This window comes from Bos indicus x Bos taurus, chromosome 6 (assembly GCF_003369695.1).
Source record: "Bos indicus x Bos taurus breed Angus x Brahman F1 hybrid chromosome 6, Bos_hybrid_MaternalHap_v2.0, whole genome shotgun sequence".
In the NCBI taxonomy this organism is placed as follows: domain Eukaryota; kingdom Metazoa; phylum Chordata; class Mammalia; order Artiodactyla; family Bovidae; genus Bos; species Bos indicus x Bos taurus.
This window is the reverse complement of record NC_040081.1, coordinates 102,459,724-102,476,528: the sequence shown is the minus strand read 5'-3', so window position 1 is coordinate 102,476,528 and position 16,805 is coordinate 102,459,724. Positions and strand designations below refer to the sequence as shown.

General features: G+C 53.4%; 1 protein-coding gene across 1 annotated transcript in view; it reads left to right on the top strand.

The window, feature by feature from the left end:
* WFS1 (wolframin ER transmembrane glycoprotein) overlaps positions 1–4,665 on the top strand; it is a 31,986-nt gene extending 27,321 nt beyond the window's left edge. The window contains exon 8 of the mRNA XM_027544993.1: positions 1,887–4,665. Within this exon, the coding sequence (XP_027400794.1) occupies positions 1,887–3,695 (1,809 nt within the window). The 3' untranslated portion in view covers positions 3,696–4,665. The remainder of the gene's footprint in view (positions 1–1,886) is intronic.
* The last annotated feature ends 12,140 nt before the right edge of the window (positions 4,666–16,805 follow it).

Here is a 16,805-nt window from a genome sequence, read left to right as displayed (position 1 = left end):
TCCTCCTGGGGAAGCTGGCCCATGAGCTGGGGGAGCCCTGAGCTGGTTTGTTGGTTTCATCATTTTCTTACTTGTTCTGAAACAGAGGGTAAGTGGACTGTTAGTTGAATGAGGAATGCAGCTCTTTGAACATATACAAGTGGGGTTTCCCAGGTGGCTCAGTGGTAAAAGAACCCGCCTGCCAATGCAAGAGACTCGAGAGATACTGATTCGATCCCTGGGTCAGGAAGATCCCCTGGAGCAACCCCCTCCAGTGTTCTTGCCTAGAGAATCCCATGGACAGAGGAGCCCTGCAGGCTACAGTCCATGGGGTCGCACAGAGTCACACACAGCTGAGCATGCACGCACTACCCCATGTGGGTGTCTATAGAAGTGCACATACACACACACACGTGGGTGTCTATAGAAGTGCGCACACACACACACTCACGTGGGTGTCTATAGAAGTGCACACACACACACACACACATTGTTAAACACTCCTGTTTCCCCTGTAAGCCCAGGTCCCTCTTACCTGGAAAACTCACTCTGCCAGCTACTCCCGGGAGTCCTGGTCATCCAGAGTTGACACCCCCGCCTCTTGGGCAGATGACAGCCACACCCCAATGTTGCCACTCAGTGTGGTCCCCCAGGATCCCAGCTCCTCCTTTGCCCTTATGTTCATGGGGCAGAAAGAGCGTGTCCCCAGGACGTAGATGGAGGCGGGGCTGCCCACCTCACCCGGCTACTGACCGGGCTTCCATCACATTGCCCCTCAAATGGGCTGTGGGCTCAGCTGGGCTTCCCTGCCCCGACATGGGTGTTCCTCACAAGGACCGCCCCTCTTCAGCATGGTCCAGTCCACGCCCCTGACCTCCTTGCGTGAGCCCTAGCACGGTCATGGACACGTTCTCTTCTCAGCTCCTTCAGCTTCTCTCCTGTCTCCCCGGAGCCCTGGTGGAGCTGAGAGCTTCAGGACCAGGCAGGAGTGGGGGCCGCCCTGGATGGCAGGAGCATCCCTGCCTCCTGCCCGAGGCTGGTCCCCCACTCGCCTCCCTGCCAGCCCCTCATTCCTCTTCTCTTGTGGGAATGGACGAGTGTTTCCGCTGCCCTTGCCTCTGTGTACAGTCTGTGGGGGGCGGTGGGACGTGAGGCAGGGAGCACCCCCCGGGGGCTGTGTGTATGTTCTGAGCACACGGGTGTGCAGGGGTGGGTGGTACAGGCAGCGGGTGTCGGGGCTCCTGCTGCAGTGAAAATGTCACATCAGCCCTGTTACAGCTGAATCATTTCCATTCACGTGGCGTGAACTCTCCTTTCTGGAGTCCCCACTCCTGGGACGGGCAGGGCCCAGGGTAGGCTGGTAAAGCAGCACTTCCTCTCCCCCTTGGTGGGTCACCTCCCCACCCCCATCCACCAGAGACAGAGGCTCAGGAGGTGAAGTCCTCATCACAGGGGTGGCTGAGATGCAAGTAGCCTGGTCCTCTGTTGTCTTTGCAAGTGTGAGGCCCCATGGGGAGGGAAGAGGGGGCCAGGTGGGCTCCCCGAGGCACCCAAGATCCCACAGGGGAGACCGGCACTCATGAGCCTGGAGACCCTTGTGGACAGTCGGGTACAGTCAGGGACTAGGGATGGGCAGGAGGTAGAGGGCAGACCCTGCGGGACTGGGTAGAATCAAGGGCAGGTTTGTGGGGGCCATGTGCAGCATGAGCACCTAGAGAGAGAGCTACAGGTGGAAGGACTTTGCAGACCGAGGGACCCGCCGTTGGTTGAAACAGCGGGTGAGTTCACTTTGCCCAGGGCCAGGCCCCGGCTTCAGGGAGACTGGAAGGGTTAACCAGGGAGCAGTGACGTGGCACAGAGCGGTCCAGGTTCTAACGCCCCTCCTTTGTCTCCACCCCTCCTCCCAGGTGGTCAAGTACCCCTTGCACGTCATCATGGAGCTCAAGGAATACCTGATTGACCTGGCGTCCCGAGCGGGCGTGCACTGGCTGTCCACCCTCGTGCCCACCCACCACATCAATGCCCTGGTCTTCTTTTTCATCATCAGCAACCTCACCATCGACTTCTTCGCCTTCTTTGTGCCCCTGGTCGTCTTCTACCTGTCCTTCATCTCCATGGTCATCTGCACCCTCAAGGTTTTCCAGGACAGCAAGGCCTGGGAGAGCTTCCGAGCGCTCACCAGCCTGCTCCTGCGCTTCGAGCCCAACCTGGACGTGGAGCAGGCCGAGGGGAACTTCGGCTGGAACCACCTGGAGCCCTACGTCCACTTCCTGCTGTCCGTCTTCTTCGTCATCATCTCCTTCCCCATCGCCAGCAAGGACTGCATGCCCTGCTCGGAGCTGGCCGTCGTGTCGGTCTTCTTCACGGCCACCAGCTACATGAGCCTGAGCACCTCGGCTGAGCCCTACACTCGGAGGGCCCTGGTGACCGAGGTGGCGGCCGGCCTGCTCTCCCTGCTGCCCACCATGCCCGTCAACTGGCGCTACCTGAAGCTCCTGGGCCAGACCTTCTTCACGGTGCCCGTGGGCCACTTGGTCGTGCTGAACGTAAGCGTGCCCTGCCTGCTGTACGTCTACCTGCTCTATCTGTTCTTCCGCATGGCCCAGCTGAGGAACTTCAAAGGCACCTACTGCTATCTGGTCCCCTACCTGGTCTGCTTCATGTGGTGCGAGCTGTCGGTGGTCATCCTGCTCGAGTCCACCGGCCTGGGGCTGGTGCGGGCGTCGGTGGGCTACTTCCTCTTCCTCTTCGCTCTCCCCATCCTGGTGTTCGCCCTGGCGCTGATGGGCGTGGTGCAGCTGGCCCGCTGGTTCGTGTCCCTGGAGCTCACCAAGATCGCCGTCACCCTGGTGCTCTGCAGCGTCCCCCTGCTGGTCCGCTGGTGGACCAAGGCCAACTTCTCGGTGGTGGGGATGGTCAAGTCCCTGACGCGGAGCTCCATCGTCAAGCTCATCCTGGTGTGGCTCACGGCCATCGTGCTCTTCTGCTGGTTCTACCTGTACCGCTCGGAGGGCATGAAGGTCTACAACTCCACACTGACCTGGCCGCAGTACGGCTTCCTGTGCGGGCCGCGGGCCTGGAAGGAGACCAACATGGCCCGCACCCAGATCCTGTGCAGCCACCTGGAGGGCCACCGGGTCACGTGGACCGGCCGCTTCAAGTACGTGCGCGTGACCGAGATCGACAACAGCGCCGAGTCGGCCGTCCACATGCTGCCGCTCTTCCTGGGCGACTGGCTGCGCTGCCTCTACGGCGAGGCCTACCCGTCCTGCAGCCCCGGCAACGTCTCCACGGCCGAGGAGGAGCTCTGCCGCCTCAAGCTCCTGGCCAAGCACCCGTGCCACATGAAGAGGTTCGACCGCTACAAGTTCGAGATCACAGTGGGCATGCCCTACAGCGGTGCCAACGGCAGCCGCGGGCCGGAGGAGGACGACGTCACCAAGGACATCGTGCTGCGGGCCAGCAGCGAGTTCAAGGACGTGCTCCTTCACTTGCGCCAGGGCAGCGTCATCGAGTTCAGCACCGTCCTGGAGGGCCGCCTGGGCAGCAAGTGGCCCGTCTTCGAGCTCAAGGCCATCAGCTGCCTCAACTGCATGGCGCACCTCGTGCCCGCCCGGCGGCACGTGAAGGTAGAGCGGGACTGGCGGAGTGCCGTGCACGGTGCCGTCAAGTTCGCCTTCGACTTCTTCTTCTTCCCCTTCCTGTCGGCGGCCTGAAGACGCGCCCCCTGCAGGAGCGGCGGTTGCGCGTGGCTGCCAGGACCTCCCCCGTGTGCACCCCGGCCTCCCCCCGACCCAGCTGGATGGCGCCACACTCATCTGTGTGTGTGTGTGTGTGGGTGGGTGGGTGGGTGGGTGTGCAAATGCAGGGCTTCGGAGATCCTCAGTCGCTCGCAGCCGGCTCCCACCTCCGTGAACAGGCTGACCGCTGTAGCTCTGTCCACCCTGAGCGCCCGGCGTGGTTGGAAATTGCATGCACGGCCTCCACCCGTAGCCCCGACCTCTCCGTGTGCAGCTGGTGTGCCAGCCAGACTAGGATTCTGGCGCCCGGAAAGCACTTTACAGACACTTGTTCTCCTCCTGCACCTCCTCCACGCACGACCCCCGACCCCCACCCCCTCATTTACTTCCGTTTGAGTTTGTTCTTTGAATAACTAGTAGTCCTGCCGTGTAAATTTGATAGCCTTTCTTATTTATTTGATCGCTGCTCAGCCTTGACAGCTGTTTGCCAAGCCCAGGGGTGGGGGAGTGGGCCTGCAGAGCTGCTCTGTTACCTGCCAGGGGCCCCGCCTGATTCTGAGATGGAGGCCACGTGGGCAGAAGCCCTGAGCTCTGCATGCAGCAGCCTACCCGCCTGGAGGCTCTCCTGCCTGGTGGGTTGTGGGTGAGTTTGCCAGGGTCTTGTCTGAATCCACAGGGACCATCCCTGGGTAGATGCAGGTTTGATCCCTGGGCCAGGAAGAGCCCCTGGAGAAGGAAATGGCTACCCACTCCAGTATTCTTGCCTGGAGAATCCCATGGACAGAGGACCCTGGCAGGCTACAGTCCATGGGGTCGCAAAGAGTTGGACATCATGGAATCTGGATTGCAAACCCTTCCCAGTGCTCAGAAAAGCTAGACCGTGTTCAGAACCAGAAAGCAGAAAGTCAAGGTCCTGAAGCAGCTGAAATAAAAACCTTCGATGAAATTTGCTGTCCTTTAAGTCATTTTTTTTAAAAGCACATGCTAGAGAATCAACAGGTGTCTACACTTGCACTGAATTACGCACAAGTACAGTTTGAGTGACAAAGAGCAGAATACTCAATAAGCAACCCCAGCCCCACTGGGCTAGGGACCCCACCACCCAGCTGTCCACTCAGGCCTTACTAGGTGTGAAATGCACAGGGTTACAATGATTTGAGAAACTCAGCGCTGCTGAGAGGATTCAATACGTGGTTGTTCGTGACTCAGTAGCTGCCGCCTTGTTCAGGAGTGTGTTTTTTGAAACCATATCCTGTGTTCAGAAATGAACGATGATAATCCCATAGCATAATCATCACAACTTGAGCCATGTTGGGGGGCTCGAGCAGCTTGAGGTCCCTCAGAAACCTTAGCACCCTGGGTGGGGGTACCTGTCTGTCCGGGTCCCTTGGGCAGGAGGACATGTCCGCCTGGGTCCCCCTCGTCCCTGGCAACCTCTCCTGCCCCCTAGTGGGCCGTGCCCCCACCCAGTGAGCAGGAAGTCCAGTTCATTGTGTGGTTAGGAAACCTGGAGTTGTTCACACATTCGTCTGTGGTCGGGACTTGGTTCAGGGAGCGGCTGCCTCCTTTTTGAAGACTCACCTCAGCGTGGTGGCCGGCAGCTGCCTGTGTCCCTGTACAGCTGACCCTTCCTGTTTTGTCCTCCAGCCTGGTCAGGTCTGCCTGACATCCCACGTGTTGGGAGGTGCTCAGGAGGGCAGTGGCCTCAGAGCTGTGTGTTTGCTCCTAGGTTTCTTCCCAGGCAGTGAGATGAGGTTAAAGGTCAGCCCCACCCCTCTTCTGATCTGGAGGTTTATGAGGCCCTGAAATGCGTTCATAGTTCAGCTCTGCCTCCCAGACTCCCCACGGATGGTCCAGTCGGGGAGAGCGGGGCAGGCGGAGTTGCCTGGTTTTCTGAGTGAATGCAGATGACCTCATCTCATCCTTCCAGGCCTGGGGGAGGTGCCGTGACAACACTGATCTGCAGAAAACAGGTTCGGGAGAGGAGGTCACACTGAACAATGGGGCCAGAATTAGACCGTGGTTCCCTGGGCCACACTGTTACTCTGTTCCCCACAGAGCTGCCCCCTGAAGGAACAGAAGGTGGGGTCGTCTCATGGGGGGATTGCCCTGGATCGGCCGTTCAGCCCCTGTCCCCAGGTTTCAGCATCCTGATCTATAAAATGGTGAGTCTGGGTTAGATCAGTGGTTTGCAAAAACTACTGGGTTGGCCAAAATATTCACTTGGGTTTTTCCATAGGAGGGGACAGAAAAACCCAAACAGACTTTTTGGCCAACCTAATACCTAGCAATGAAACCCTTTTTTAAAAGATGTACAGAACTCCAAGTGAAAACAGTGTTATTTGTAAGTTTCGATGTAACCTCAACAGCAGACGAGAATGGAGGCCACCTGGCTGGTTAGAACCCCTTGTCCCAGCTGTGTGACCTCAGACAACTTCACCCTTTCCAGGCCTCCGGTGCCTCTTCTATGACTTGGGAATGTAAGAGGGCTGACCTCATTGGTTGTTTTTAGGGACTAGACTAGTTAATTTTATTGCAGGGTGGTCCCAATAGTGTCAGGCACTAGTAAAATACTGATTTGTGAATGTTTTAAACATAGTTAAACATTCATGGAACTTCAGAACTGATTAAGAACCTTATACAGGCCCTTGGGCTTCCCAGGTGGCTCAGAGGTAAAGAATCCATCTGCAATGCAGGAGATGGAGGGTCAATCCTGGAGATGTGGGTTCAATCCCGGGTTGATCCCCTGGAGAAGGAAATGGCAGCCGACTCCAGTATTCTTGCCTGGAAAGTTCCATGGACAGAGGATCCTGGCAGGCTACAGTCCATGGGGTTGCAAAGAGTCAGGTATGACTGAGCACACACATAACACACATATAAGCCCTCCCAGAAGAATGTCCCTTCTAGCTTTTTAAAAACTTAACCTTTGTGAAAATAATTCATGTTTAGCTGAACAGAACTTACTGGAGTGGCTGAATCCCAACAGGAGCCTGGTGTTGGATGGTGCTCTGTCTATACCCTCTCCCCCAACACCACACCCCCCGGGACCCACCGTCTTGCCTTTCTCTCTGCATCACGACTTTAATTCCTCATGGCTACACATCCAGAAAAGGTTGGCTGGTATGTGTGGCTTATGATCTCAAACATTCCTTATTTAACCTAACTAATGAGCTTTGGATGCATCGCTGCCGCCCTCGAGCAAATATTTATGGCACTGTGATGCTGAGCAGATGCTGTAATTCCACGGTTTGAGTCAAACCCAAGTCCCACCCTCGGGAAAATCACCCAAGTCAGATGTGAGTGGGCCCTGATTCAGTCAGAAGTGCCTCCCTGCCTTCACACACAGGAAGTGCTGTGGGGGCCCAGAGAGGGTGGAACCCAGCCTGGGGTGGGAGACAGGGCCGGAAGGCTCCTGGGAGGTTATGGGGTCTGCCCTGTTTTGATAACAAGGGGAAGGGTGGGATTTGGCGAGGTCAGAGGAAGACTTTTCAACCTTCAGGGCACCCATCGGAGCCTCAGGCATCACCCAGAACAACGGGGGTCCCAGAGGATAGAGCCTGGGGTCCAAGGGCCAGGGTGGGATTGAGTCTTGGTCCTGCAGGCTGCTGCAGCCCCTCTCTTGGCTCTGAAGCCAGGGCCCTGGTAAGGTCAGGAAAATGGACCTGAGGGCACTTTAAGGCACAGTGTGGAGGAGGAAAGGGACAGTGGAAAGACCACCCCCGCTTTCCCAGCAGACCTGGCCAGCTGGCCCTTCAGAGGCAGATGCTGCTTCTTTGAACAGTTTCCACGGGACCGTAAACATCAGAAGGCCCTTGGTCCCTGTGGTCCTGAGGATCCCTGGCCTGTTCGCCGTCCTCCTTTCCTGTTGATAAACAGGCCGCTGCCTGCAGGGCCCAGGACCAGATGGTAGACGCATGGAGGGATTTACAGAGGTCAGGCTGTTGGGAGCAAAGGCCCCTGCTTCCGGGAGCTGATCCCCACTCCCTGCGAGGAGGGGAGGGGACCCAGGTCTCTGAGCATCACTATGGGCCTGGCACTTTGTGAGGCCGTTTGGTCCTGATGACTAGGTCCCATGACCTGCCACTGCCCTCCCAAACATACACACGTGAGGATTAAAGGTTCATGTTTGTGTTGTGTGGACTTGGCCAAAGCCACACGGCCAGGAGGTGGCAGAGCTGGACAGAAGCAAAGCCTGCTCTTTTACAGAGCCGTGAAGAAACCACCATTTACCTGGGCCACAAAATCCCTCTTCAGAACAGAGGTGTCGCCCTCGGACCTGCCAGGAAAGAACAGTGCTGACCGCAGGAGCCACCAGCAGCTTACCCCATGTCTGAGCAGTCACGGGGGCCTTCACCCTCTCTGGGTCTGCAATGTTGTTGGGTGGGGAGAGGGGTCTCACGATGCTACCATGAAACCATCACAGCCTTTGCACTGCGCAGGGAAGACTCTGTTTGAGACCTAGAGAGGGTTTGGTACCAGTTTCCCATACACTGCAGTGAGACCACCAAATGCCAGGACTCAGAGGGGCATCTTTCACGGAACCTTCCCTGTCCATCTTCTCTGGGGGTGGAGAGCAGTATATCAGAAAGACTGCTCTCAAAAAAATAAAAATTAAAAAGAAATAAAAATTTTTAAAAAAGAAAGAAAGACTGCCCTCCCCTTGTGGACATGCCTCTGAAGACCGATTCTTCAGGACTTCCCAGGTGGTCCAGTGGTTAAGAATTCGCCTTCCAATGCAGGGGAACATGGGTTTGATCCCTGGTCAGGAGACTAAAATCCCACCTGAAAAAGTTAAAGAAGTAGTGAAAGTCCTTAATCGTGTCGGACTCTGCAACCCCATGGACAGTAGCCCACCAGACTCCTCTGTCCATGGGGATTCTCCAGGCAAGAATACTGTGCTGTGGTGCAAATTAAGCCTGTGCCCCGAAGTACTGAGCCTGTGTGCTCTAGAGCCCATGCACCCCAGCATGGAAAGCCTGTGCTCCACAGCGAAGACCCAGTGCAGCCAAAAAAAAAAAAAAGATCAATTTTTCAACATTCACTTATTCAAATGCTCTTTTCCTTTTTTTTTTTTTTTTCATTTCCATTCCTGTATCCCAATCACACCTCATGTAACTGCAAAAACTCAAATTTCTCCAAGTACCTATTTCAAAGTTGTCCATAAAGCAGGACCTTGTCGTTCCTGAACATGCTGTGAGACCACAGAACCCTTTAACCCTCCCAGTTCCTGATCTGCACGTCTGGGTATCAGGGTTGAATCCACACCGGCCTGCTGTGCGCACATGAACCTCACTGTGAAGCTCTGGGAGAGTGCACTTCGGCTGGCTGGGTCTCCACCTGGGGACCAATGCCACTCGGTCATCATGAAAAAGAAAGAGTGTTCATTTGTTCCCCAAATTGGTGAAGAGCAGTTTGAGGTTCTTCTGTCATTGAAGCTGAAGCACACACTAGAGGCATGCTGATGGAGGAGGACAGTGGCTTCCTCCTGTTACACAGAGGACAGAGAGGCTCGGTGTTATGACCACAGTGCCCTTGACAGGCGGAAATTCCCAGGGGCCTCAAACCCTTACTGCAGATAGGGGAAGAAGGGGTTATAAATCGTGTATGAAATGGATGGATGAAAAAATAAAATATACACAGTAGCTACTTTTAGAAAGTAGCAAGAGGAAGAGATTAGGATAGTCTTCAAAGGGTCTGTAGTTAACCTCTTTATAATAAAATGTTGGGATAAAAAGTTCCCCCATGATCTAACTATTTGTGCACCCAACCACTCGTATTTTGATGTGTTCTTGGGAACTCGCTTATGTCACGTTCTTAAAAGTGGTGTGAGGAACTTCCCAGATGGTCCAGTGGTTGCGACTTCACCTTCCAATGCAGGGGGTGTGGGGGTTCCATCCCTGGTCGGGAGTTAAGATCCCACGTGCCTCACAGCCAAAAGAGAAAAAAAAAACCCAAAACATAAAGCAGAAGCAACAAATTCAACAAAAGCTTTAAAAATGGCCCACGTTAAAAAAAATCTGTAAAAAAAAAAAAAAAAGTGATATGAACCTAAAATTCTCCACCATTAATGTGGGAAAGATCTCTAGGTGGGTCTGAAGACCCCATTCTATACCCTTCTTCACTTCGGTTGGCCTCCTTTGCCGAGTTTTCTTGGGGGACTTCTATCCCCTCATGCTCTGGCCCAAGCCTGGATCAAAACTCTCCCCCTGGGTTCCCCGTCACTCACGTGAGCCTGGACCAGGGTGGCACACAGCATCGTGAGTCCGGCTGGCTTACGAGGAGGTGACACTCTCCCCGGGCCCCTGCATGGCTCGCTCTGCAGGGTCCTGGGAGGAGAGGGCTCGCCCCAGCACCGCTTGCCGGTTTCCCACCACGCGCTGTCCTGTATATCCCTGCTGGGCAGGAGCACCTTCCTCGACACCCAGAGGAGATCTCAGGCTCCTTCCTGTTCCACATCTCTTCCTTCTTGGCTCCTTCCCATCCAGCTTCCAGGTAGAAGCCCTTATCTACTCCCTAAGAGCTAAACACCCTAAAGTCGCTACCCCTGGGTAAGCCCAGCATTTATATTCTGCTCAGTCTCAGCCCTGCCTCTCCCGGCCTCTCTGTGGCCCTGGTCCCAGCACTGAGCTTCCCGCCAGCCCCACTGCAGGGCTGCAGACCACCCCCTGAAGCCAGGGCTTGAGGACAGGTGACGCCATGGATGGGGTCTAGCTCCTGGGCTTGGGACCCTTCTCAGGCCTGGGACACTGTCTCAGTCTCTGTGTTTCTCCCTAAGTCCGGGACCTGGGTACATGCTCTCCTTTTCACTTCCTGGCTGCCTTCCCCATTCCGCCCTTGGGGATTCCGCTTCCCAAGCTGGTGCCTGCTTGCCCCAGATCCCCCCTTGAATGCTGCTCTGGGGAGGACTGGACAGGCCCTTTGATGATGACCAGTCCCCCCAGGCAGGAGTGACAGGGACTTGCATGTGGGCCAGTGGTAGGGTCCAAGTCCCTAGATCCCAGCACCAGCACCCACAGGCCCTTGGCATGGCTCCTGGGACTCCACTCTCACCCGGAGATGCCTCCCTGGAAACTCTTGGATTCCTGCTGTCTGCCTGTTATCCCCTAAAGTGAGGGTTTTTTTGTTTGTTTTGTTTTGATTAAAACTCCCCATCTCCCTGCTTGGCCTCCTTGAGGGTCTCTGTCCCCACCATGGGGTCTGAAGGCCCCGCCCAGGCAAGTAATTGACACCCATGGGACCTAGAAACTCTCAGAGGTTCTCAGCGCTCTGGCTAAAGCTGGATCCCTGTACGACCCGCTCCACCCAGGGGAGTCTTCACCTCTCCTGGCAGACTCACCTGTCTGCCTGCCCTCAGGCTGGATCCTCACCCCAGCTGCCCCTTCTCCTGAGTTTCCTATCCTTTTCTGGACTTGCCTCACTGCGTTCATTGTAGGTACCTTTGTCGAGTCATTTCCTGTCCTGAGTGTGTGGATGTTTGAGGGCGACGAGTCATTGCCACCACCACAGAATCAGACCCTGATCCCGTTGTAACGGGCACGCTGAGTGGGCATCTATCTTTTCCATCATTAGGACTGTTTTCTGGCAGCTCACAGAAATGAACTGGCTGACTCTGGCTGAAAAGTCCTACTGGAACTGAAAACAAGGGCTTCTCTGAGAGTTGTCCGATCACAAGCATTGCTATTGAACTTAGGTCTGGCTGCTTGCTGCTCAAAATCAAAACATGAGCAGCAAATATTGGTAGAAATGGAAAACCCTGCTTTTAATCAGAAAGCCAACAATTTGGGGAGATAAGGCTCAGTGTCCACAGAAAATCAACTCTGAAGGTTTTCTTGGTGATCAAAGTTTTCAAAAGATAAAAAGGGATGTAATCTTAGTTAATCATTGAGATGGGAGAGGGGTAGGGTCATCACCATCTCCCCCTGTTACAGGCTTCTTTGCAGCCTTGTTGAGTCCTTGTGATCTTTCTTTAGATACTGTCTTTCTTGTTCACACAGTTTGTGAGATCACTGAAGGAGAAGCCAGGGAAGAGATCTGGTCATCTGTTAATTATTTATTCTTTATTTCTACTCTTTGGAACTATGGAAGGAACCAACGCATTAGGCAAGGTATTCTGTGATTAAAAGATTTGAAAGGTGCATTTGGGCCGGAGGTGAGTAGACCATGATGGGGAGGGGGGTGGTAGCCTGGTTTAAAAATTAGTCTCAATGTAGCTTTGCTAAAGTGACAAGAGAAAAGGGGTTTCCTGCTGAGGGCTGTTTCCTGTAAAGAGCTGCTTACAAATCCCCCTCCATCAGATAATCATTTCATTTCTAGGGGATTACGGATGAAGGTCCATCTTCTGTAACCGCGTCATGCTGAGATTGGGGGCCAAGGTCTCAGCTGAAAGATATTAACGAGTTTGAAGCATCTCTCTGCGGACAGTTTTAGTTGCCCATTTATGTATACAGGCAGAACAAGCACCTACAATTATTTTGATGCTCATAAAGATACAGATGATGAGCAATAGTGTTCGTCTCATTCTCTTGAGGCCAGTTCTTGGAATTGTTTTAGCCCGAGATTCAGTGCTGCTCAGGATGGAGCATCTTAGGTCATGGCTACAGCCTGGTCATCATGCAGTTAGCTGTTCCCTCTGCTGGCAGCTATAGCATCTGTAAAACGACTCAGGAATGTACATCAGATACTGAATCTGTGACTGTAGGGTCCTAATCTTTGACTGATTGAGCCTGCACGAGCCTGCTCTTCTGTGACTCAGGGAGGCCTGAGAGACTTCAGTATCTCTGTGAACAAGAGGCATGGGACACAGAGAGGCCTTAGTACTTGGGAGGGCCCACAGGGTTCTGCTCATTTCCAGCATTAGAAGGAAGAAGCATCACTCTGTTTTCCTTTATCCCTCGGAGGTCCCCTTCTTCTCTGGCAGTAAAGCCCTGATCTTGAGCTGGACTTTTGGAACAGCCCTGTTTCCAGCCTCCCCTTCCATGTTCCTAATTTCTGGCTACTGGGAGCAATTAGAAGGCATACAACATTCTCTTCCTAGCCTGAGAGTCAGGGGAGAGGTTGGGTTGGCCTTGCTTGGGTCATCCACTGACCCCATGACTTAACAGGGCAAGACACCTGGGCCAACACTGCACCCAGCCTGCACACATGAGGGAACAGAAGTTTCTCCCAAGCCAGTTCATAGCCCAGTTACCAGTAGAAGGGAAAGTGGCTGGTGCTGGTGATGAACAGCACCGTTGCCTTGCCTTCCCAGGTTGCAGGGAACCCAGGCTCTGGCCAGCAGTGCCAGGGGTCCCAGGGATGCATGCAGACCTAAGACCATCCTCCTGGGGGATGTTGGTGGTCCTGCTCAGCCTCCTGCAGCAGCCTCTCTTCCTCCCCCACCTCTGCCTCCCCCAGCCCCTTCCTCCCTCCTACAGGCTGTCCTCCCATCCTTCTCACAAGGTCTCTTCCTTCTCAGCACAGACACATGCTACCCTGATTTCCCCCAGGGGACCGAGCTGCAGGGTTTAGCAAGACTTCCCTAAAGCTTGGTCCCAGTTTGAGGGAAGAGCGATGATGTCATTAAACAGGCTTACAGGGGGTCCAGGTTCTGTGCTGACCACTTGTGCCAGGATCTTCTTGTTTAATCTGCACTACCCCATGAGATAGGTACTAACATTCTCTGTGCTTTGCGGATGAGAAAACTGAGGTGTGGCAAGGATTGGTAACATCCCCAAGATCCAGAACTGCCATCAGGGCCAGGATTTGAATCCCTGAGCTGGACACCAGTGTCCCCACCCTGAACCACTTAGCCTCTGCGCCGCTCACCTACTGGGTGCCCAGAAAACGTTTGTTGAACGAACAAATGAGTGATTAAGCAAAGACAAATGGTGAAGTCAGTTCTTATTTGGCACATCTATAAAAAATGCAGTCATTTGCACCTCTCACAGGCATTATACGTGTATGAAATGAATAAGTCACTTCTCCAAATGTCCATCTCCATTTTGCATGTTTGGACGTCTTTTTGCTTAATTTTGCTAATGGATTCCTTTCCATTTTTATTTTCACTTCTACCCTTCCAATATTGCTGCTTTTTGTGGATGTCAGTTCTTCTTTGAAATCCATCATGTCACTTGACTGTGTGGGCCTGATGTGGAAATCTAACAGCATCCAGGTAGAGACAATGGGGCTTTGTTTTTTAAAAAGGACATGGCTGTTTGAAATGAATCACTCACAAGTGGGGCAATTATCTGGAGCTCTGAAAGCTTCTCGGTTGCTAGGAAACCACCTTCCCAAGCTCTTAAGCCTTTGCTAAACTTTTCATCAAGCGGTTGAACTTCTGCAGGTCCTGACCCAGTCTGCCATTCTAAGCTGTGTTCCTGGCAGATGACAAGCAGGAATAGTGGCCTGAAAACATCCGTCAGACACCACCCGTGGTACAATGGTTCAGGACCCAAAGTGGTTCAGTCCAGGACAGAGTTTGGAGACACACTGCCTGGGGTCGGATCCTGGCTCCAGCACCCACAGGTTTGTGGTCTTGTGAAAGGTACCCTTTCTCCTCTTGCTGCCTCAGTTTCCATCTCTGTAAGATGAACATCCTCTTTCACGGTGAGTTGCTGATGAAATGAAATGATGCATACGGTGCTCTCAGCACAGTGCCTGGAGCAGCCCACAGCTCAGAAGTATCTGCTATTAATACAGTAATGACTAATGACCTGACCTGTGCTGTGTAAGAAAGCTGACAGGGCAGCTGGGCAGATCACTGAGAGGCCCGCATTACAGATCAAGCCTCAAAGAGTGGCCAGTGGGCATCAGGAGCCTCAGAGCCTTCAGGGCTCAGGGAAGACAGGGCCTAGAGTTTAGGCCTTATTCCATGCACCTTTGAAGAAAAGTTATGACTAACCTAGAGAGTATATTAAAAAGATGACTCATTTGAAAAGACCCCGATGCTAGGAAAGATTGAAGGCTGGAGGAGAAGGGGGTGACAGAGGATGAGATGGTTCCATGGCATAACCGACTCAATGGACATGAGTTTGAGTAAGCTCCAGGAGTTGGTGATGGACAGGGAGGCCTGGCATGCTGCAGTCCATGGGGTTGCCAAGAGTCTGACATGACTGAGCGACTGAACTGAACTGACCTGAACTGGATTGCTCACCCTGTGGCCCGCCCACAGCTCAGCCCAGGGCCTGGCTTGGAGGAGGGGGCCTATCCACGCATGTAGCTCTCCACAGGTACCTGGCCTTCTAGGAGCCCCACTCACCCCTCTGTGCCACCATCTGGCTGCCAGCCCCCAAGGTGCCTAGAACACCTTGACAGGGCCCTCCACCCTGGCTGCCCTCAAGAAAGACAGTGTGGAGGCTGGTCCCACCTTTACTGCTGGGGTTTAGGCAGGTGTTTGGATCTTTCTGGGATCCTCATCTTGAAAGTGGGCAGGAATCCACTGAAAAGGTTGACTGTGAGATCAGAATGAAGGTACCTGAGTGTGTTCATTTCCCAGGGCCACTGTGACAAAGGGCCACAAAGTGAGTGGTTTAAAACAACACACGTCTTCTCCTACAGTTGGGGGCTCAGAAGTCCCACGTGGTCTTATGAAATGAAAATGTCTCCTGCCATATTAATAAGTAAGAAATGTCACAGCCACCTGCGATCACTGGCCTCCAAACGTGAATGAGGGCTCCCAAAACTGCAATCCAACGGATGCTGCCCCTCCCCAACGGTGATGGCTGAGGAGCTAGGGGAATGAATGCAAGAAGCAGCCACCTGCCACTCCTTAAGGTGAGCAAGGAAACAGGATGAGCCCCAGACAGCTGAGGTGCACAGGAAACGAATGAATTCAGTGAGCGCAGAGGCTTGCATCTCTGCATACATAGAATGCTTAATTCCTTGATACCTGATCTTTGATGTTTAGACTGCCTGCTCCCTCTGTTGGAAACCTGAGTCTGATTTCCCCTCCTACCTCGTTGGAGCAGTTTTCTCAGAGATAACTGAGATGCTGTCTTCTGGGTTTGGAGTCCTAAACATTCCCACCAAACGAAATAACTGTCAACTTTCAGGTTGTGACTATGTTTTTTAGTCGACAGTCTCACTGGGCTAAAATCCAGGTGTCGGCAGGACTGTGCTCCTTCTGGACGTTTTAGGGGAGAATCCATTTTCTTGTCTTTTCTGGCTTCCAGAGGCCACTCACATTCCTTGGCCTGTGGCCCCTTCTTCCATCTTCAGAGCCAGCAGTGGAAGGGGGAGTCCTCATTGCTTGCTGCATCTCCCTATGAGTACAGTCAACAGAGGTTCTCTACCTTCTGGAACTCATAGGAGAGACTGTTCTCCACTGGATAACCAAGGATACGCTCCCCACTGTGGAGCCCTGTACCAAGGTCACAGGTGTGGAGCCCTATACCAAGGTCACAGGATAAGAATCTCTGAAACTGACCAAGCTGCATGGCAACTGTTGCCATGAGCTTCCAGATCTAGATCGGCCAGTTCCCTGACCCCATATTATGTAAAATACCCACCCTACTATCCACCTTATAGCATCCTAACCAATCACCTAATGCCACCATTCCAGTGGGAATTTTCTCTGTCTTGAGGCTATAACAATTGGCTGCTAGCCTGAGAAACGGTTCAGCTCTCTCTTGAGCCGGCCTGCTGTGTCTCCCATTCTAATTAACTTTATTCTCCTCTCATTCTGCCTCATGTCTGGAAATTCTTTTCCAACCCACGCACGGACCACGACACCCAGCTCAGGTCCATAACCTTAATCACACCTGTGAAGTCCCAGAGCGGGTGCTCAAGTCAGTGCTGGGTGGGGCTGAGATCACGGTGTCATCACTATTGTCTAGGCATCCACTCGTGCTTTCTTCATCTGAGTTTGAATCCAAGATCCTCCACTTATGTTCAAGTTCTATGAATTTCGGCACAAGTTAAATCTCAATCTCTCTAAGCCTTAGTTTTTTCACGTATAAAATGGGTTTAACAATAGTACTGCCCCTTCTGCCACAAAAGGCCTAACATGAAACCTAAACGAGATACTATGTGTAAAACCCCCATACGGTGGGGCCACTGAGCTCAACAAGGCATTTGTTCATTACCTCAGTAGTTTTCCCTCAAGAAGAA